Source organism: Periophthalmus magnuspinnatus, chromosome 21 (assembly GCF_009829125.3).
Source record: "Periophthalmus magnuspinnatus isolate fPerMag1 chromosome 21, fPerMag1.2.pri, whole genome shotgun sequence".
Classification (NCBI taxonomy): Eukaryota; Metazoa; Chordata; class Actinopteri; order Gobiiformes; family Gobiidae; genus Periophthalmus; species Periophthalmus magnuspinnatus.
The window spans coordinates 20,848,677-20,870,265 of record NC_047146.1 but is presented as its reverse complement, the minus strand read 5'-3'; the positions used below and the strand labels follow the sequence as shown (position 1 = coordinate 20,870,265).

Here is a 21,589-nt window from a genome sequence, read left to right as displayed (position 1 = left end):
GGTTTTATGCATTTTGCACGCCCGACTAAGCAGTAACGGCTTAATTGTGACAAGCCATCAGAAAAAGTTACAAGCTTTGTATAAGCTATATAGCTGCGCATATTAAAACCAGGTAATAGTTTAAAATAATTAGTTTACTGTTGACAAACCTATAATTTAAGTATATAGCGTTATAATTATACATTTTAGAGCATTTAATCTCCACGTACTATAATTAAGTTTGACATAAATACTTTTTTATAATACATTTCTAATCTTTCCTCTGCTCTCCTCGCGCCCGCTCTGACTCATGACAGTAGGCGGAGACTGTACCAAGATGGCGGCTGCGGGAGCGACCAAAGCTTTTCAAAATCCACCAAATCGGATGTTTATCTGTGACTCACGGGATGCACAGTAACCTAAAAGAGGAGAGCTTCGTGTTCCGACTGCCATGACTCCGTTTACCGCAACAACACCCCTGTTTTCTAGATATCTGAGCTGTTATAGCCCGTTTTGCTATCTGACATTGTGAATACATTAGTTAGCTGTTAGCCTCCGAGCAGCGCTTACGACCACTTAGCATCAACGAGCCTACTGGAAAGCACTTTTTAGCCGAAATTTTACAATTTACACACAAATAAGGTAAGTAATAAAATATTTTCTAGTCGTATACGCAACTGACACGTTAAATACTTGAACAATCGTATTGCAATGTTGTTATTTCTAAGCTAAGTGCTAATTAGTTGGGGTGTACCTTGGAGCTTGCTACATCATCTCCCCATTGGATTGAACTGATTTTTGGTTCTTAGCAGACATCAGTGCTAACACATGAGCTAATTATTATGAAATCTGTTCTGAAACTTGTTTAAAGTGCTAATGTGCCATATAACTGCTTTTAGCTTTAGTTGTGTCTATACCGAGTTATGAATTAGAACTGGAATAACCAAATCGTAACAAAATTGGTGATATATTTAAGAATCAGAATCATTTTTAGTGCCACTGTCAGTGAGCAAAATTCACAAACTAGAAACTTGTTTAGGCATTGTGGTGCAACATAAAACAATGACTGGTAATGGTGAATACAAGCTATGATCTAATAAAAATAAGGGACATGCATTCAAATAAGGTCAATAAAAACAGAAGTTGATATACAAATGCAAAATATACAGTGTGGGCAGAACAACAGTGCAAGTGAATGATTAATAGTTATTGAAATATCCTCATAATAGTGTAGGCTAGACTTCATATTTCCAAATCATTACATCAACACTTTAGTTTATAGTCATAGGATCATTTGAGTAAGCTGTTTGCTGTATTGCATTGAGTTGCAACATGATTATTTCTTGTCTATAGCTCTAGATATTGTGCTTTGTTTACAGTTTAAATTGGGAAAGCTTAAAGAGCTAAATGACTTATGGAAAAATCAATTGATTTCGTTAAAAAGTGCTTTAAATTCTAACTAGTTTACAACAAAGCTAAATTAACTAAGCAATAAACTGTGTCTGGTGTATGTTTTAGTATTTTTGTTTATTAGATTTGGTAAAAGTTGACCAAATTTGTCCTTTTTGTAACTAAAGCTATCTTATGAAAAATACACTCATCTTGTATTACCATATGGAGAGCCACTTTCATTTCTGAGGAACTGAACTGACAACTCTGTTAATAAGTCAACTTTCAAAAGCAAAAGACTACATTGTATTGAGAGGTGTGTTGGTATTGGAGATTCATTGACCCAATCTAGTGTTTTTCCAGTGTTACTTTGAAAACATGTTCTGAAATCCAATTAATATTTCAGTGTTTTTTTCAGTTCTTCTGGACGCATTTAAAATGTGAACTTTGTACAGAGTCCTATTATTAAAACATATATCACACATCTAATCGCAGTGCTTGTTGAAATTTTTCAACAGGATGTTGTTCTCATATCATTCAGCCCTGGTGTTTAGTCACCAATTTTTTTAGTGTTGATTGGGCAGACAGGGACAGAGCAATGAATTTATAGCTTGTTACCTATATTTATATATCATCATGAAAAATACAACAGAATCGGTTATAAACTAGATAGTTTGTTGTATCATATAATTTAAAAAAGTAAAACCAATAGGAATATAATTTACAGATTCAAAGTATTGATTATACATTGGTTAGTAATGGTTGAAAAAATCCATACCAGATAATCTCTACTTAAGCATTGATGGAAAAAATTACTTTAAACTGTAAATAAAGTAAAGATGCGTTCCCTCCAGTCCTGGTCTAGTTTCTGCTTTACTACCTGAGTGTCTTTGAAGCTTTGTGGTTGTTGTTGTAGTGAATGTGTAACACTGTCATAAAGTATTTGGGTAACAGCAGCTGCACTCAGGTTTTTGTAAAAATGTCTTTTCTCTCTTCTCAGCAGCTCCTCTGTTTTTGTGTCTCACCTGTCACTGTGGACATGTGTTTAAAACACCTGTCAACAAAACGCAAACTCAGGGCTATTCTGCAATGTGTGGTTACATTTTTAGAAGAAATGCCGGTACTTGCAACTTGATGAGTTGATTGTCAAAGCTTGTAGATCTGTTGTTTTTCATGTCAGAAATGGCATGTAAGTAGATGTTCCCCACTGTTATCAATAAAGCATTGTTAAGGTTTCCACTTTTATGCCACCTATACAATGATGCTAACCAGTGGCTGTCATACATGCACACTCAAAGTCTGATTATGATCAGATGTTTGGAGTTATAAGATATTTAAAATGGCATATAAAAAAGAAAAGAAAAAAATCATCTGATTTCTTCTGATCATGGTCCCTCTGATCACTCACATCAGGTTTTGTGCTTTAAATGTCTTTTAAATTGTCTTAAAGCCCCAGAAATCAGATAATAATTACATTTTGGTGTGTATGTGAACTTAGTTGCCAAGTATATCCTTTTTGTAAATTTCAAGTCATAAGATACATTTTAGCCAACATATAGTTAAGTTTATTGAACAGAGAAAGCCAAAGAAAATTTGCGGTTTGTGCAGTAGCTTACATGTTGTTGTAGTGAAAAAGTGTCATTTTTTCCTACAAACCCACACATAATCCATAAAGAATGCTGTTTTTTAATTTTTGAAGGTGCATTTTGTAACTTTTCTGTTTGAGGGTCCAAAACATGCTTATTGCTTTTGCATGGAAAATTCCCTGTATGGCTTTAAACTTGCCGATCTCGATTTAGACAAGTACCACCAAGCCAGAGGCAAGCCTGCTCACAGGGAGAATGCAAGTTTTCCATTTTTGGCCTATAAAACCACCTGTAATTAGGTACATGCAGGATAGTTGTATTTAATGCCATACTGAGGAACATTCCAAGCCAAGGAATAAGGAAGTCTTATGTCGATTATAACATACCAAACGTACTTGACAGTCTTCTTATGTAGCTCCCTCCCTTTCCTGGAATTCTTAGGTGAACTATGGACTCTGGACTAGTGGTTTATGGCTTCTCTGTATATGACCAGGATATGATAAATGGCATTTACAAGGTTCAAACAAGTCGTTAAAAACACCTCACATTTCATCCTGTATACTAGGGGTGGGCCATAACATTTTGCTGGTGATCTTTTGATATTTTTTAGTGACACCATGCTGGGGTGGACCACATGTATATGTATGGTGCAATATTCAGCAGTTACCATGGTGACACTATGCATACATTAGCAAACACTGCCAAATAACTCTGAAAACTCAAGAAAATATACAAAATGGATTTAAACAACTAATTCTCCGGAGCTTGTGATAAATACAAGCGTTCATGGTTCTGTTCTGTGACTGTAATTTTATTTAAGAGGGACTTGTTTAACAGTGCAAATCACCTGTTGTAGTTCAAACTAAACCAGCTCTTTCTGATCAGATTGTGTTAAAATAATGCTCAGATTAAAGTCTAACAAGCCTCAGATACAGTAGGGCCTATCATACCTCTGGGAATGGTGATGATATCAAATGTCACAATAAAATTTTTTGCAAATATTGCAAAGGCTGCAATGTTTAATCAACTACTCTTGAGTATAAAAAAAACAAACAAAACTGCTCCACTGTATTTTTGAACTCCACACACCTTCACTAGCATCATTTGGATGATTTTAGCCCTGGAATTGCCAATCTCTACTAAAAAAAAAGGAGCTGTTAACTCAAACTATTGTTTCATGACATCACAAGGTGGAACAGAGCATTTTGAGCTTTGGAGATGTAGGCAGACTAATAATAAAGGGTTACTCACACGTGTGTGAATGAAAAAGACACAACTCCAGGTATATTTTTGAGGAGGTAACAACATTCTAACATGGCTAAAAGCTCACAAGAATCCATTTTGTGAAACTTTGAATTGCAGCCCTACTATTCTCCTCCTCTACATATAAACTACATAAAAATATATTGGAGTGTTAGTTACGTATTTATAATCCTCATCTGTTGTTACCATGGCACTATCTGATTGAATAAATTTTTAATAAACCGTCATTAACTTGTTGACTCACTCACAGGAAATTGCTGCGTCTCTCTGGCTTCTGTTGCACTAAATGAACTTTATTGATTTGGAAAGTCCTGCTATTGTGCATAAATCTATTGTCCGTATGCGGCCATCATTTGAGTATACTGCTTACCTTATTTATAGCTAGGAGATTTCTGTCTCAGTTAAAATTGAAATGCATTAAATGTACCAAAAATAATATTAAAAAGTGGTTTAAACACAGACTTAATGTTAAATCGTTCTGATACATTTTGGAACCATTGCCAAAAAGGTAAACTTGAGTTGGTTTTATCTGAAAATGGCATGAAATTGTTATTAAATAAATTTAAATTTAATATTAATGCATTTATGAGATATTTTTCCCAAATTTTTCAGCCCTGGTGATGGTTGCTTTGTACAGTTGAATGTACATTGAGTGGTCCGTAACAAGTACTGACATTCTTTGGGATTTTCCAGTTTATTCCTGCCTCTGCTGTGAAGATACAGGACTAACTACAGTTAATCCTTAAACACGTTTAACCAGAACATCCACTCATCTTAAACAAACCTGCAGAAACCACAGTGACAGGGACAGCTAGGTGAAAATGGTTTTATATTGTGGAGTAAGAGAGTTCATTTTGTGTTTTTCCTCATTAATTATATTATAAATCCACCCACAAAAATATTACCAAATTACACCATTTATTGCAAAAATAAATGTTGTCCCTGTGTCTATTTGGCTAATTGTTGTTTTGTTTTGGTTTAAAATTGCTCACAACACTTCAAAATTAAGCTTGGCTTAGGCAAGGCTTGTTGAACGTCATTGTTCTAATGGTCCTCCATCTCTCCTCTTGTTTCCACAGAGCTGTGTGGCGTCCTGACTGGATATGGAGTGGAGTTGTCTTCAGACTGGATGACATTGTCTAAACGACAGGACCATTTTCCTGAACAAAACTTAAAACTTTTTACCACAAACTGACACCAAATAAATCGCCTGGTCACTTCTCCAACCGCCTCTTCCCCTTCTCCTCCTCCCACTCTCTCTACCCTCAAGCTCTCCCCTTTTCTGCTTCTAATTTTTACATTTTAACTCGACATCTTCATAAGTCTTGACTAAACTCTTGGATGACCATGAGCTGGCTGAGCAGGTTGAACCCGCGCGGTCCCGGGGTGAGAACCGGGCGAAATACTGCCCCCTCTGGCCACTGCATTGCTGACCCGGAGACTTGTCTCATGGTGTTTCAGAACCACTGGAGACAGGTAGGCTACTGGGAAAACCTAACTCGATCTTTTAAGGTATTTTACATTTTATAACATTTTATAGATTAATAATTTATTGATTGTAACTTTTCTGATAAATATTGATATTGTATATCATTTTTTCTGATAGAGGGTCTGCATCTGCTTGTTTCCTTGCCTGACCAGCCAGTCCCTTTTACATTCTGTTCAAATCCACAAGAGTCTGGAATTGGACCATAATTGGAAAACCAGTTAAATTGATATTGTGACATCTCTAGAAGAAAAGGCTAATACAAGAATCATATTGACTTGGACTGGTAGAGATTGGCTGTGGATGTCATTTGCAATGCAGGATTTTCTCTGGTATGCATGTTTGGACAAACTTAGATAGTGAAATAGACTTGCGTTTCAGTGGATTTGAACAGATAAGAAGAATCCGCCATACTCAAGCATGTGACACCATGTACAACTTTAAGATAAAAATATGGCTGCATATTTATCAGACAAATATTAAGAATGTGGTTTGATTTTTTTGTTGTGCATAAAGTAAGAATCTGTTCATAGATTAGTGCTCATTTGAAAGACTTTTGTTTGGGATATAAGGTGTGTTATTATTTACAGTGGACATTCTGTTAGGTAAATATTTGCACCAACTCAAATTTCTGTTTCAATAAGTACTGGATGAACCCTGGTCAAAATGGAGGGATAAATTATTTAACAACACTACTCTTATTACTGCTCCTCCATTGACATAAAATAAACTAAACCAAATGTCCAGCAGTGCCTGTCCTTGTCAAAGCTTGAACTTGTGTTCTCAGAAGCTAAGTAGGGCTGGGCCTGGTTAGTACTACAGTGAGAGACTGCTGGACTACTGAGAATACAAGGTGCCACAGTGTCATTGTGTCTTCAGGCAAGATACTTCACCCTTGCCTAGTATGAATGTGGTGTGAGTCTTTGGGGTGGTTGGGGGGACCAATTGTGCAGGTTGGCAGCCTTGTTTTTGTCAGTCTGCCCCAGGGCAGCTGTGACTACAATAGTAGCTTACCACCACCAAGTGTGGAGTGAGTGAATAATGCATGAAACTGTGAAACAACTTTGAGCATCTGGAAAAGCACTATGTAAGACTAATGCATTATTATTAATATCATTAAATTAGACATATTTTCACTCTTAACAAATATCCAGATCAGACAGGAGCATAAGTATTTTCTCCCATGATATTTGTGTAAGGTTTAAAAATGTTTTGTAACACTCCGATCAGGTCCAGTTTGTGATGATTATCGGCTCCTGTGGTCACACTGACTCAAGGCGTCTGAGTCAATAATGTTACTAAACTCTGCTATTTGTCTGTGAGTTCAGACAGAGTGAAGACATTCTGTTTAACCATGCATCACAGTCAATTATAGTGCACTGGACTGAAGACAAAAACAAAACAGGGAAAAACATTGATTGTGGTGTGTTGGAAATGCTTCGACAGTGCAGGGCAAGAACTGAATTGTTAATAATACGATTTTACGATTGGGTGTAGTGCTTATTTTAAAAAATTTAAAAAGAAAATATTGATCTCAAATAATCATTAACCATTTTGAATTGACAAGGCTGTTTCAGTGGATGTAATTGCCAAGGCTGCGGTTTTTGAAATAATTTTGTGAGTAATTTTAGAGAGCTTTCACTTAAATATCAACTAAAGCATATAAAGATGCATTTGTTTCCTGAAAATATCAAGAGATTCATTTTTGTCAACATTGACCACCCTAATAATGTATGAGATAGTTTTCTTTATATGCAAATTTCACACATTATTTTCCTTCTTTTCCCTGTCTGTTCAGGCGTCTTGGATCTTGGAGCAGCGTGAGCCCTCCTCCTCCAGCGATGATCTGACCGCAGTGAGGAACCACACAGATCAGATGCTCTGTTTGTTAGCAGAGGAGCGCCCAGGTGATGAGGGAGCCTTTAAATTACTAAATTACTATTAGGAAAATACAAGAGTGTGATCTTGAATTAGGCCTGTCAAGATTATGTGGTTAACTGATAATCATGATTATTCAGCTCACATAATAATTGTGAAAGTTTTAAAAGCAAAATTAAATAATTTAAATCAAATATATTCTAAATGTAAAGTTCCTTTTGTATCTCTTTGTTTATGTCACATTAATATTACTTATTCATTCAGTGTGATTTCATAAAGCTGTTTACAGAAGACATGAATTGAGATCTATTTTAGACATTGGCTCTGTTCACATCCACACCAACAAATCTGATCATTATCTGATTTCTGGACTTCACACTTGACAGATTTAAATGTTGCATAAAGAGCCAAATGTGATCGTTCAGACTTGTGCAGGTTTGACAAAGAAAATTATGTGAAAATTAAAAGGCAAACTATTGTGGTAAAGGCAAAAATGAAAGAAAGAATGTTAATCATTGAAAGTTATTTTAAAATTAATGAATCCCCTAATGCAACAGTTCGTTGATTAACTGACACACGTCGCCAAGTGTTTTTGATAATCGGATTACCTCGGTGCACACATCAAAAATCAGATGTAATTATGGGATTATTACATTCTAGTTTATAAGATTTTCACTAGGCTTGTAAATGTACCCAGTAAGATTTCACTGTTGTGTGTTCATGGTGTCAATAATTGTATATCGTGAATACACATGATATTTCTTCTGACATTAATTGTAAGACAATAATGTGATATTGTGACATCCCTAGAGATGACATTATAAATTATAATTTGAACTGTTGTTTAATTTTGTAATCATGAACCCCCCAGGTGAGAGTCCAGATCTGGGTGACTCTGTGTCTCCTATTGGCCCTATCTTGGAGCTGGTGGTGACGGAGAATGTTTTGGAGAGAGTGGTGCAGTGGCACATTCGCCGTGGTCTGGACCTTGACAGCCAGGGGGCGCTGCTGAAGCTGTTTGAGATGCTGATCGGACAGTCCCATCAGCCCTTGCTGCAGCACACAGCGGTGCTCCACCCTCTGCTCCGGCTACTTGGGGCCTGTGGGGACACTGAGCTGGGCTGTCCTCCGGCACTTGAGAACAGTCTCGTGCTGCTGCTCAACCAGGTACAGTGATCATACTGTATTTATATATATATATATATATATATATATATATATATATATACACGTGAAGGAGCAGCAGCTCTGCTCTGAGCTCCTCCCATGTGGCCGATCTAGGTCACATGGGAGGGTAGGAACATAGCTTGACCGGTAAATCAAGAGCTTTGCCTTTTGACTCAGCTCCTTCTTTAACACGACATGCCACGATGCAATGTGCAGTAGTTTAATTCGTGGGATGCATGCTGATTGTGATAGTGCTCTGAAGGGGTAGTGACTTAGCACAAATCAGTCAGTCTGCCCAGGGCAGCTGTGGCTACAGTAGTAGCTTACCATCACCAAGTGTGGAAATGAATGAATAATGACTATAGTGTAGCACTTTGAGAGGCTTTGAAAAAGCGCATTACAAGTGTAAGCCATTATTATTAAATAGCAAAGGAGGGGAGGCAAAGAGTATCAAAAATGAAACTGAAACTTATAAAATAAATTAATTGCGTTAATGCGTTGTTTTTGGCAAATATAGTATTATGAAAAAAATTGAAGGTAACATTGTGGTCTAAATATGCCATGTGTTAGCAATTAATACTCCATATAAGTAAAATAATATCTCTTTAATATCTCTTGTCCTCCTCAGGTGTGTGTGACTATGGCCCGTCAGCCTGTGGTCCTGGAGCTCCTGTTCAGAGCAGCTCCTGCTCAGCATGGCTCCACAAACCTCCTAATCTTCTCTCTCCTGGTCCCCTTCATCCATCGTGACGGAGCTCTGGGGCAACAGGCTAGGGACGCTCTGCTGCTTGTGATGGCGGCTTCTGCCTCTCATGAAGCTGTGGCCCGATACATCGCAGAGAACTCCTACTTCTGTCCAGTGAGTAGTGTTCTCACGATACTAAAATTTCAAACTCAATTTTGATACTAAGGAATAGACTCCAGTACCACAGTGACAATTAAAAACACTATTTATTTAGACAACAGAATGTTATTTTCAACATTAAATCGTTGTCCTTTATATGTGTGTAATGCCGCAGTCATCCAGGCATGTTCCATAGTGGTCCATGGGTGTATACTAGTCTGTGTGAGGTCGTACTAATTCTGATACAGAAATTTGTTCATTTAACAAGTTAATTTAAATGTATTCTTCAGTTACCTTATACATTCCACCACAATGAGTTTATAAGCAAAGTTTAAATGTCGCTGATGATTTTACTCACTTGTTATAAATGAGTAACAAGTTACAGTCATAATACAATATTTGATCCTTCTTGCTGCTGAATCATAATCTGAATTGGATTTGGTTATATGGCATCTAAACCTGAGCATGACAGCAAACAGTTGACGAAATTGACACATTTACATTTTATATATCTTTAGCTGGCCTCACACAGACCTATACATATGCATATGCACAAGCAATGCATATTGCATAACCCTCCCACTGTCTTTATCTGTGAGTCATCGTTCAACCACACTAACACCAGTCTTATCTGAACTACACAGAAAACACGATCATTTATTTCCCACCATTAAAATTGTAATATATTTGCTGTTTGAAGATGAAGTTTATCCATACTTATTTTTAACTGATATAATTTTGAGGATAGAGCTGCAACTAATGATTATTTTAGTTGACTAGTCAGTGATTATTTTTATGAGTAGTCAACTAGTATTTTGATAATTTAGTTTTTTACTGATTTTCTACCAAAAAATGAGACTGAAGTCTTCTAAATATTTACAAATATAGTGTATTTTTTATGAAAATTGCAAACATTCTTTTTTGACATTTTGGTTTAATAATCTTTTTTATGTCTTTAGTATAAAAATGTGTTTTAGAGTCTGTAAAGTCCATTATTGAGTTTGTGAACATTATAATGTTTTTCAGCCTCTTACTCCTTTCTTCTTCCTTTCCCCCTTCAGGTGCTGGCCACAGGTCTCAGCGCTCTCTACTCGTCTCTGCCCAGAAAGATTGATGTTCGTGGGGATGACTGGCACGCGCTGAGGAGGGAGGACTGGATGGGTGTGTCTTCTCTGGTCCTCTTCATGAATTCTCTGGAGTTTTGTAACGCTGTGGTCCAAGTCTCTCATCCTTTGGTCCGAACGCAGCTCCTTGACTACCTACACAATGGCTTCCTGGTGCCAGTGATGGGCCCCGCACTCCATAAGGTAAAGTATTTGTCAATTACTTTTGAGAAATTATCAATTGTTTGAAACTACTCTCTTAAACATGCACCGGCTTGTGTCCTTCATGCAGTGGTTATTGCTTTGCCTATCTTGCATTTGTTGAATTGAAAGTGTTTTGTTTTTTTTTGTTTTTTTTTTACTACTGAAGAAACATGTATTCTTTTGTCACTCCACAGGTCTGACCTGTATATCCATAGAGATTGACATGTTTATCTTCCAGGCAAAAGCAATAACATTCATGAAGAAAAGTGAAACTTTGCACCTGAACCATCTGTGTTGATTGTTTTTTAATGCTTAGTTAGTGCAGTGTCCTAGCAGAATTCAGTTATTATTATCATATAATACAAATATTAAATTATGTATAGAGCAATTACTATTCATGTAGTTTTCATGCTAATTCTATCCCTTGTTTAAATGAAAAACTGCTCTATATTCTGGCCCTTTTCCTATCAGAATATTTCTCAGTATAAACCTCTTGTCCTGCAGATGTCAAGTCACTCAATGTGACTTGACATCTCCCCATCGCCCTTATTTAAAGTCTCACACGGAACCTTTTAGGGAAAAAAAATAGATTAGAATAAATTGATGAATTATTTTGGATAAGTTAGTATAAATCCTTGCATCTCAAACCAGTGCCATCAATTGAAAATGGCTTCTGGATGGGAGTTGAAACATCTTGATTTCAAAAACAGTGTCCAGATGACTACTGCTGAAATTTTCTCTACACTTATTTTGGATGTTTTTATTGCACTATAATATTTCACAGTATGTGATAAAGCTTATCTGTCTCAATGGAGAATGCTCTGAAGTATGGTTTTAACATTATATTTCCATAGAATCGTGTATTGAGAAAGTTACATGGTATTGCTTTAACACGTGTTACTCTCCTGTCCCTCTCTCTTTCCAGTCCTCAGTGGATGAGATGATCGCAAGCACGGCGTACCTGGATCTGTTTCTGCGCTCTGTGTCTGAGACCTCTCTCCTCAGGACTTTCCTCCGGTTCATCCTGCTCCATCGCCATGACAACGACACCATCTTAGATACTCTGCTCACTCGAATCAGCAGCAACTCCAGGGTTTGTATCTATGAACCAGGGGTGTCACGATATCAATATGCATATGACAGGTTTTCATGATTTCTAATTATGACTTGTTTGGGTGGGATAGTAACTGTGGTAAATATTTATCATTGTTTTACTTCAGTTGGCGGTTTGTGGAGAAGAAGTTGGAAAAACTCACAAAATTACAGGAAGCAGCAGTGAGTTTTAAAACTGAATACCTGTTCTTATGTCATCAACACAGAAAATTATATCCAGAATGCCGGACAATTTATGCACAAGGAAGGTGTTTTTTCTGGCAATTTAACAAAATTAAAAAAAATTAAATTACACAATTAAAACTATTGTGTAATTTAAATAATTTTACCCCTTGTTAACAATATGGTTGCTAGATAACCATATCTTTCATATCTGCTGCTCATGTCCAACCAGGAAGCAGACAAAAAAAACTAGATAAAAATAGGTAAGATTTATAGTAAAAAAGTAATGGTATAGTAATAATCATGTAAGTATTTTGTCTGTTTAAGTGAAATGAGTCACATGCCCTTTCAAACTTACTGATTAGAGGGGGGAATATTGACAACATTTTGGATAATTGTTGCCGTATCCCGGTTAACAATATTCAGTATAATATGTAAGTATCACACAAATGTGAAAAGGCTGCAAACTCTTCCATAAAGGGGCAGAAATATCACATTCTTATACTATTTTGAAGTTTACAAGATTTTATAATGGTACCATTTTGTGGTAAAACTCACACATCACATTAATCATTGCACAGAAAATGAATGTATGTGTCTTTGGAAATGTTTTAAGTAGTTTAATATTAGAGACAACCCCTACCTTTACCCCAATATTATATTTGCTATTTGGTATTGAAAATAATCACTTAAACTCTTACTATTTATTAGCATACAACAAATCTTTATTGTGTGTCTCAATAAGCCTGAAGACATTTAGACAAACATTGTGTGGGCAGCGTGTGGGCCAGGAGCAAAGAAGTGATTGGAAAATATCAGTGTACTGCTAATATATTAACTTTTGTTCTTAAATTAAAATGGTAAAATAATAAGTTATTAGCTTATAAACCAAAGTATGGTTATCCACATATATTATGAATTCACATTTATAAAGAGTTAATGCTTGCATAAAAAATACCCCACAATGAATAAAACTGGGAAACATCATAACATTTTTTTTTGTTCTAATTCAAGTTGTTCTGACTAGTTATACAGTGCCATGTTGTTGTGTTGCAGCTCTGTATGGTGTCTCTGAGCCTGTTCAGGACTCTTCTGTCTTTACATTGTGAAGACGTGATGCTGCAGCTCATTCTCAGGTAAAACTTAAAGATGTTTTAGTTTAAGTATAATAAACTAAATTATGTTTTGGGGTGGCATGTCTTGCCTAAGAACACAACAGTTTTGCCGCTGGTGGATAAAAAGCTGTCAAAAATGTAAATGCAAATCTCCCAGATAAACAGGTATATTAGTTGTGTTTTGATGGTTGTCTGTGGCATTAAAGGCGCACTAAGTAACTTTAATTTTAAGGGATTTTATTGCCTTGAAACATACAGTGAAAAACGTGTTGTATTATCTCATTCTTATTGAGCCTCTATAGTACTCACTTGTAGCTTGGTCTGGCTGTGTGTTTCCATGGAGATGGATAACTTTATTCCTTTTTCTGGAGGTTGTTGTGGGCGCCACCATTGTCATTCGGGTGGTATTATTTTGCATGGAGCTGCCATTCATCACAGCAAATAAGTGCCACCACAACATGGTTTAATGGCGTTTAGAGGCAAAAGTGGGCGGGGTGGAATAAGGTCAATGGCCAATACTTCTACTTTTGAGATAAGCAGGTGGCAGACCTTCCAACAGAAAAGTTATATTCTACACCTTTTAAATTTGTGTTAAAATAGCATTAGAAAGCATTTAAGGATAGATATAAGCATGTCAGCTATCAGTAAGCATGGAGTTTAATAACATCATAACTTAATAATTTGACTTATTGTCGCCTGTATAAACCTGACATACATTTTTCCTTGTTCTCTTTGCCTTCTCCAGGTATCTGCTGCCCTGTACTCATGTAATGCTGAGCCAGCGCAGAGCCATCAGAGAGACCGACCTATATGGGAAATCTGCCAACAAGTTCCTGTCCCTGATCCCTGAGTGCTGCAGACAGAGCACAGCGCCCTCTATGGACCGAGAGGATGACAATGCCTTCTGGGGAAAAGGTCAGAATAAATTAACCTGTATGGACTGCAATAGGTTGTGTTCATGATCTAGAATTTGATAATGTCGCAATTTCAGGTTTACATAAACTCTGTTTTTGAAAGAAATAGCCAAACTTGTGATCAACAGATATTGGACCTTATTATTTTGTCAACAGACAACTACCATGTCTTTGTGGTTGAATAATGGCACCACTTCATGAAGCTATTGTCAAAAAATTATTTCAGTTTAGTTTATTTATATTGAGAGAGAAGACAGTGAATTTGTGCCAGTTTTAGTTTCAACTGGCTAGCCCCAAGAATTGGATATTCACCATAAACCAGGTCAACATATCTGCAAATTCCACCACAGAATTTTGACTTGTGCTCCAGCTAAAGTGAGAGTCACTAACTGAAACACTGTTCCTTGCCAACTTATGACTGTAATGTAATTTGAGAGGGACTTGTTTCACAGTACAAAATCATCTCTCCTGTTGTAGTTCCAACTAATTCAGTTGTTTATGGTCAGATGGTGTTAAAACTAATTTAAGTCCAACTTGGGTAATAGTTTCAGACAGAGTAGTGCCTCCAGTGAGCCCCCCCCAGGTAACGTTGATGACTTCAGCTACAAATGATATAATTGCTTCACAGGGAATGTTCCACGATATGGCATTATTACTTACACTGCCTGGCCAAAAAAAGACACCACGTGGCTTTAACTAAGCAAAGAGGTACGAGCCTGCTGCAGTTGGTCAGGTCTAGGTTTATGAACAGTCTGTGCTCAAAGAATGAGGTCAGCTGACACCTGAATATACTGAATGACCAGGTTATTCCATCAATGGATTTTTTCTTCCCTGATGACACGGACAAGATGACAAGACGACAATGCCAGGATTCATCGGGCTCAAATTGTGAAAGAGTGGTTCAGGAGCATGAGACATAATTTTCACTCATGGATTGTCCACCACAGAGTCCAGACCTTAACCCCATTGAGAATCTTTGGGATGTGCTGGAGAAGGCTTTGTGCAGTGGTCAGTCCCGATCATCATCAATGCAACATCTTAGTGAAAAATTAATGTAACACTGGATGGAAATAAATCTTAGGACATTGCAGAAGCTTATTAAAACAATGCCACAGTGAATGTGTGTAATCAAAGGTGGTCCAACAAAATATTAGAGTGTGTTACCTTTTTCTTTTTGGATTGCAACTTTTTTTTGGCCAGGCAGTGTATTTACATTATTAACTGCCTGTTCTTTCATCACAGTGCTCTCCAGCCCCTCCTCCGAATCGCCTGCTCCACACCGACCCAGCACGCCATCCCGCCTCTCCTTCTTCATGAGACAACAGAGCACCGGTACCACCCCGTCCTCAAGCTCCACCCAGTCCACTCCGCCAACCACGGACCACACTCTCTCCCCCGAGACCACCCCAACCACCCAACAAAACCTCACCGAATGCCTGGAATGGGACTGCGGATACCTGGAGTACCTCAAAGACGCCCGGAAAAGTGTGGAATTCTGCTCTTGGGCTTGCCGAAATTGGTCCGCCCCTTACGATGGCGAAAACCCCTCCCCTAACTCCGCCCTCTTGCCACCTCCCCCTCCCACTTCAAATCCATCTATGGCCATGTTTCCTGAGCACTTTTCCATACAAGGTAATAGTAGTAGTAGTTATAATACACCTCCTAATCAAAGAGCGGCGATAGTAGCGGCTGCCAGATCGGAGTGGAGTAGTTCGGAACGAGATAGCGGCGAATGGGATGTTACTATCGGGAAAAATAATTGTATAAGTTTAACACCAAGATCGAAAAAACGTAGCTTGCAGCGAGAAGAACTTTTGCCAAAACCTGTCCCTCCTTTAGTGCCAATTTCTGCAACTTCAACAACAAATTTGACAACTTCGCACACATCTCCTGCTTCCCATAACCAATCTACCACCATTACCGTCACCTACAAACCCTTGCTCAACGGCACGGCGACGCAAAATGACAGCCAAGATAGAGATTTAGAAGTTAAAAAGGTGAAGAGAGACTTGGATGAGAGGCAATACCTGGACGAAAATGCAAATCAAAATGGGTCTGTTACGAAATGCATGTCACAGAGTTGTAGTATCTTTAGTAATGATTCAAGTGAAGGGACAAGTAGTAGTTCAATCGTAACGCAAGATTTGGAAGATGGTAACCAATCTGTTGAAAGTTTGATTGAGGAGTTATTGGAGCAGTCGCCAGAAGATTCAAAGTGTCCCATAGAATCGAATGGACAGGGGATTAGCATTGAGGCATTTACACAGGAGCTAAGGGAGCTGGAGGATAGAGTAAAGGAGAGGGTGAAGGAGGTGTGCCAACAAGAGGAACCAAACAAAGAGGAGAGGCAGACACAGCAGCAACACCCCCTGGAGGACGAGACGGGGATGACAGGAGGAGTAGGAGCGGAGGAGAGAGGAGACAGCAGTGTGGTGGGCCTTTGCAGTCCAGCAAGACCCCTGAACCAGCCTACAGCTCAGCCATATACAGGTAAAAAGAATGTTTACACCTGAGCAACTATGGCTGTATGTTATGGTTTACCAGGGTTAAATAATAATGCAGATAGATCTTGCTAATTTAGCTAATGCTCATATATTTCACATTTAAAAGCAGTCATTACTACCCAATTTTCCTGCAGAATATTAAACAAGAGACATTTTTCATTTTTTTAAAGGACATATATTGTTTAATTTCTCTATCATTATTTATCTAGATTTGATAAATTACAGAAACGGCACTACTATCACAACTGAACCTGGGCCGCCAGTGCCTTAACCTGCAAATAGGGGACATGCGTTAGTCTCATTGTCAGTATATGGACTGTGCCTCATGTGAAATCACTCCCTGAGCTGCAGCACTGATTAATGATTGGGTGCTGGGGTTTAGGTAGTGACGATTCAGATCAGAAAAACTATTTTAAGTTTAAACAAACTGGATTTCAGTATTGAAACTGACACCCCAAATGAGAGCCTCATGTGAGACTCATTCTCCTTTCTGATAATAAAAGTACTTACTTTTTCCTACTTTTTTGCTCACTCAACATCTCGGTTCCGAATTCATGTTACGAAGCTCCTAGCTCCTTAAGCCAAAACTGGATGTGCATCACCATCTGCCATAATAAGGACTGTCCAAATAGTTCGCTGAGTTAGGAAGGAGTTATAAAAAGGAGCCTTTCCTCCTTTAGCATAGGAACCTCAGGAGCTTCTTAAGCAACGGTAAAGAGCTATAAGCATCCCACAATACAGTGCATATTTTCCCCTAAGGTTTCTAAACTTGGCTGATCTCTGCACAAAGAGTTTATAATGCAGTAAAAGTTTTATTTCCACAGACATTATACATTAAAACTATCTGAATAAACCTAACTTTATGTAAGAGTGACAATAAAAGCTTTAGGCCCATCTCAGGGCTTCACTCGCTTTATTTGTAGACTACATAATGACATAAGGGACACATTGCACACATTGTTTAATACATTTATAGAAAACTTAAAGCCACATGGCTAATTTGCATGAATTCCCCTGATGGAGCTGATGGTACCCCATGCAGTCCTCGATGCTCTGCTGCAGACGGACTAAAGGATTTGGTGGAATATTTGTTGATTCTGAGGAGAGATCAGTGGCTGCAGCTGACGGTAAGTTTGAGGAATATTTAACTATCCTGTGAATGGGAGCATATCCTATTTTTGGAGGTGGTTCATGTTTAAACTTCTCAGATTCACAGAGCTACAGTCTGTGAGGTTTATTGCACTACACTATCATGTTGAAATTAAAATCAGAGCAGTAGAGGAGAATGAGGAGAGCTAACTGTAGTCCATTTGTGGGTGTTGTGTTTTTTTTATTAAACCGCAATGGTGTCATGTGGCTACTATGTTGTTCCTGCCACTGGTTAGGACAGTCTGATTCTCCAGAAGCAACTGAAGCTCCTTCTCCTATCTACCTATTAGTGTTATGGCTGACCCCGTGATGTAGCTCTGAAGGTAAAGGAGTTGAGGGCTAGAGTCTTAAGAGTTTTACCCTCTGTCTCCCCCTGCAGGTCCATTCATGGTAGTGATCTTCTCGAAACTGGAGAACATGTTGCAGAACTCTCTGTATGTGAACATCCTGCTCACTGGCATCGTGGCTCAGCTGGCGGCGTACCCACAACCTTTGCTCCGCTCCTTCCTCCTCAACACCAACATGGTCTTCCAGCCGAGTGTCAAGTCTCTGATACAGGTAACACTATAGAGCCGGTAATTAATGAATTTTTTATTAATGCCGTGTTGCGTAATGCTCTAAACGTAATTGTGGCATTTTTCTATGACAATAAATCTCTGAGTCTAATTTTTTTTTTACTTTGTCTCTCCCTCTGTCTCCCCCTTTTTCATTCCCTCTGTTTTCCCTCTTGTGTTTGCTTCAGGTGTTGGGCTCTGTGAAGAATCGTATCGAGGCGTTTGCTGCCTCCCATGAGGACTTTCCTGTGATGCTGAGGAAGGCGCAGCAGTACTTGGTGTTCAGAGGCCGAGTGGACTGGAGCGACCTGTCCTCTGTGCCACCACTCCGCAGATCTGACTCTCTGGGTATGAAATACACCACAACACCTCTGTAATTCCTCAGGGCGCAGAGAGGAGAGGAGGTTTTTCAGAGTTTGGCCAGAGTACTGATACAGGGAAGTTGACATATAGCCCCTTCCAGGAGTGATGTATTTAGAATTGTTACGTACAAAGCCTGGAGGAGTTTTTAGTATCAACATTCAGTGTTTTTCTTGCTGCATGAGCAATAAACAGACTTTTGAAAAACTGTTGAAGGCTAACACAGATTAACGTTTTACTTAATCAAGGAAATGTGTTGCATGTGTCCGCGAACATCCATAATTTAGCCAGATGTCTCCGTTTTCTCACTCATGAGTCTGTTCAACAAGACAAATCTGATGCACTGAGGACGATCTGAGAATAACACATGGGCACACACAGACTGGGACGTCTGCGCTAAACATCAGCTACATTTTTAATATCAGACCGATACGATATATCGAGAAAAAGCCTCAGATATCACCAATACCAATACTTTCTCTCCTTCCAGTGAAGAGCCGTAAACCGTCTCTGGGCGACCTCATCCTTCGCCATACAAACAGTCCGACGCGCGCCCGCCACGCCGCCCAGATCGCCCTTGCCCACGTACGGGATGGAGGCCAGTCTCTGCACAGCGCCCTCTTCAGGAGCACAGGAGGAGGAGCAGCAGGTGGACTGGAAAAACAAGCCGAAGCACTCAGAATGAAGAACGCTGTCTACTCCGCAGTTATCTTCTGTGAGTTTCTGAAGGAGCTGGCTGCCCTGGCTCAAGAGCACGCAGTCACTTTGCCATTCGCAAACAACCCAAGCCCAGAGGAATAGGAACTGAACTAGCAACTTTACACAAAGCACTGATAAAGCATCGACTTGGGTAGGTTTTGTACATTCATAGTTTGAACTGGAAAACGTCCTCCACAGTGTAATAATATTGTGAATATGATGTATTATAATGACAGAATATCACTGTAAAAAACATATGTGGAATAGTGAAGAAAGCCACATAAGAAACACATAGGTGCACACTGATGCTGGTGCTAAGTTAGATTTTTGTCACTCTAAAAAACTTAATGTTTATTCTTTACAAATTACACAAACCAAATTATTAAAAAAATCAAGCAGGAAATTAAATGTTGGTAGAGGTTGGCTACATGTACATGAATATGAAAATAGATATATTTCTGCACGTTTGGGTCAAACTTAAAATGAGAATTCAAAGTAGAGATATCCCATAAAAAGAATAATATTTAAAGGTACATTATGTAAGTTTTCTATGGGTTCACAGTCTGTTTGTCTCCATGAAAATATTATTGCTTTGCCCCTGAATGCTCCTCAGAATCCACAGATCTGACCTGGAACTTAGCCTGTTTGCATTTCAGGCTTGGGGCTAGTTTAATTTAATATCATACTTAAATAGCATCCTGGAGAAAAGTCTTTAATGGATCCACCACTAGAAAAGTTATGTAGTGTATCTTTATGACCTCTGAATCCAAATTAAAAATTTTATTACAAATTTCTCATAGGTTAAAGGCATGATGGAGGGGAATCAACTATTGTGAGAGTCATAACTTTAAATAATAAAGAAAATAAATATTGAAAATATTGTCAAATGTAATTGTAACTTAATGAGGGGTATTATGCAAAATCAACTTTTTGAAGAGTTTTACTGCTGCAGTGTGCAGTAGTTTCATTAGCGGGATGTAGGCCAATTGTAATGTATTAGCGCTCTGAATGGGGAGTGACTTAGTGTGGAGAGCAAAGGGAAGGGAGACTCAAAGCATCAAAAATGAAAGTGAAACTTATGAAACATGTTAACACATTGTTTTCTGCAAATATAGCATTTTCAAAACAATAAAAGCTAACATGGTGATCTAAATATGTTGTGTATTAGCAGTAAAAAATTTATAGTAAAATAAAATACCCCCTCTCTAAATTTTTAAATAAAGTTATTCTGTAAGTTGTATCACGGGTTACAAGCTAATTAGCCTCCTACTGTAAAAAAAAAAAAAAAAAAAAAAAAAAAAGAAAAGTTTAGTTAAGTTTATATTGATAAATTGATTAATTTTGCAGATAATGTAATAGGTCAATTATTTGAAAGGGTGAAAAAAAACATGTACATGTAGCTACAACCTTAAAATTGTTCATTTTAAGTACCATTTAGCATAGCCTAATTTCTGTTAAAAAGAAAGAATGAAAAAAAGCACTGCTGCCATTCAACCATTTCTGTCATTATTTTATTTTTATTTTTAAATTTCAAAAGGATGTTGTTTGTAAATTGAACATTTTTGCACCATTTTCTTGACATATCATCTTCATAGAGAGTGAATGAACTGTTTGCATAAGACATGGCCATAAGACACGACATTACTGCATCTTTTCTTTTCACTTTTCCTTAACAATTTAAAGGGATTTGAAATTTGGGGGGGATTTGAAGTTTGACTAAAACTGACCAGTCTTTAAAAGGCATTTTCTGACATATGATTTTAAACTCTCTCCTAAGGGGCAAAAGCGATTTTCTCTTTGCTGCTAATTTGTAAAACACTAATATCTTTTTATTTTTATTTTTTATTTCTAGTGTCATATCGCTATTATAAGCTTCTTAATTTAATTTGAAACCAAGTATAAAACCTTCTTCAGGCTTTGCATTGAAATCTAGACAGAGATGTTATTAAAGTGCACTATGTAACTTTTTCAATGAAGGGCCTTCCACCTGGTCTCCATGGAAATGTTATTACTTTGCCTGGAATGTTGAAATGTACGGCATTTTCCTTATGTATCTCCATGGAGACAAGTAACTAGTACACCACTCAAAGTTAGGTCACATCTGTGGAGAATTTATCCCA

General features: G+C 37.9%; 1 protein-coding gene across 1 annotated transcript; it reads left to right on the top strand.

The window, feature by feature from the left end:
* Nucleotides 1–284: 284 nt before the first annotated feature.
* fhip1b (FHF complex subunit HOOK interacting protein 1B) lies at nucleotides 285–20,743 on the top strand. Its single transcript, XM_033987289.2, has 13 exons — nucleotides 285–621; nucleotides 5,297–5,693; nucleotides 7,502–7,610; nucleotides 8,453–8,748; nucleotides 9,377–9,607; nucleotides 10,654–10,899; nucleotides 11,825–11,992; nucleotides 13,231–13,310; nucleotides 14,035–14,204; nucleotides 15,446–16,693; nucleotides 18,236–18,414; nucleotides 18,599–18,758; nucleotides 19,261–20,743. The coding sequence occupies exons 2-13, from the start codon at nucleotides 5,559–5,561 to the stop codon at nucleotides 19,569–19,571; spliced, it is 3,333 nt and encodes a 1,110-aa protein (XP_033843180.1). The 5' UTR covers nucleotides 285–621; nucleotides 5,297–5,558; the 3' UTR covers nucleotides 19,572–20,743.
* Nucleotides 20,744–21,589: the final 846 nt, after the last annotated feature.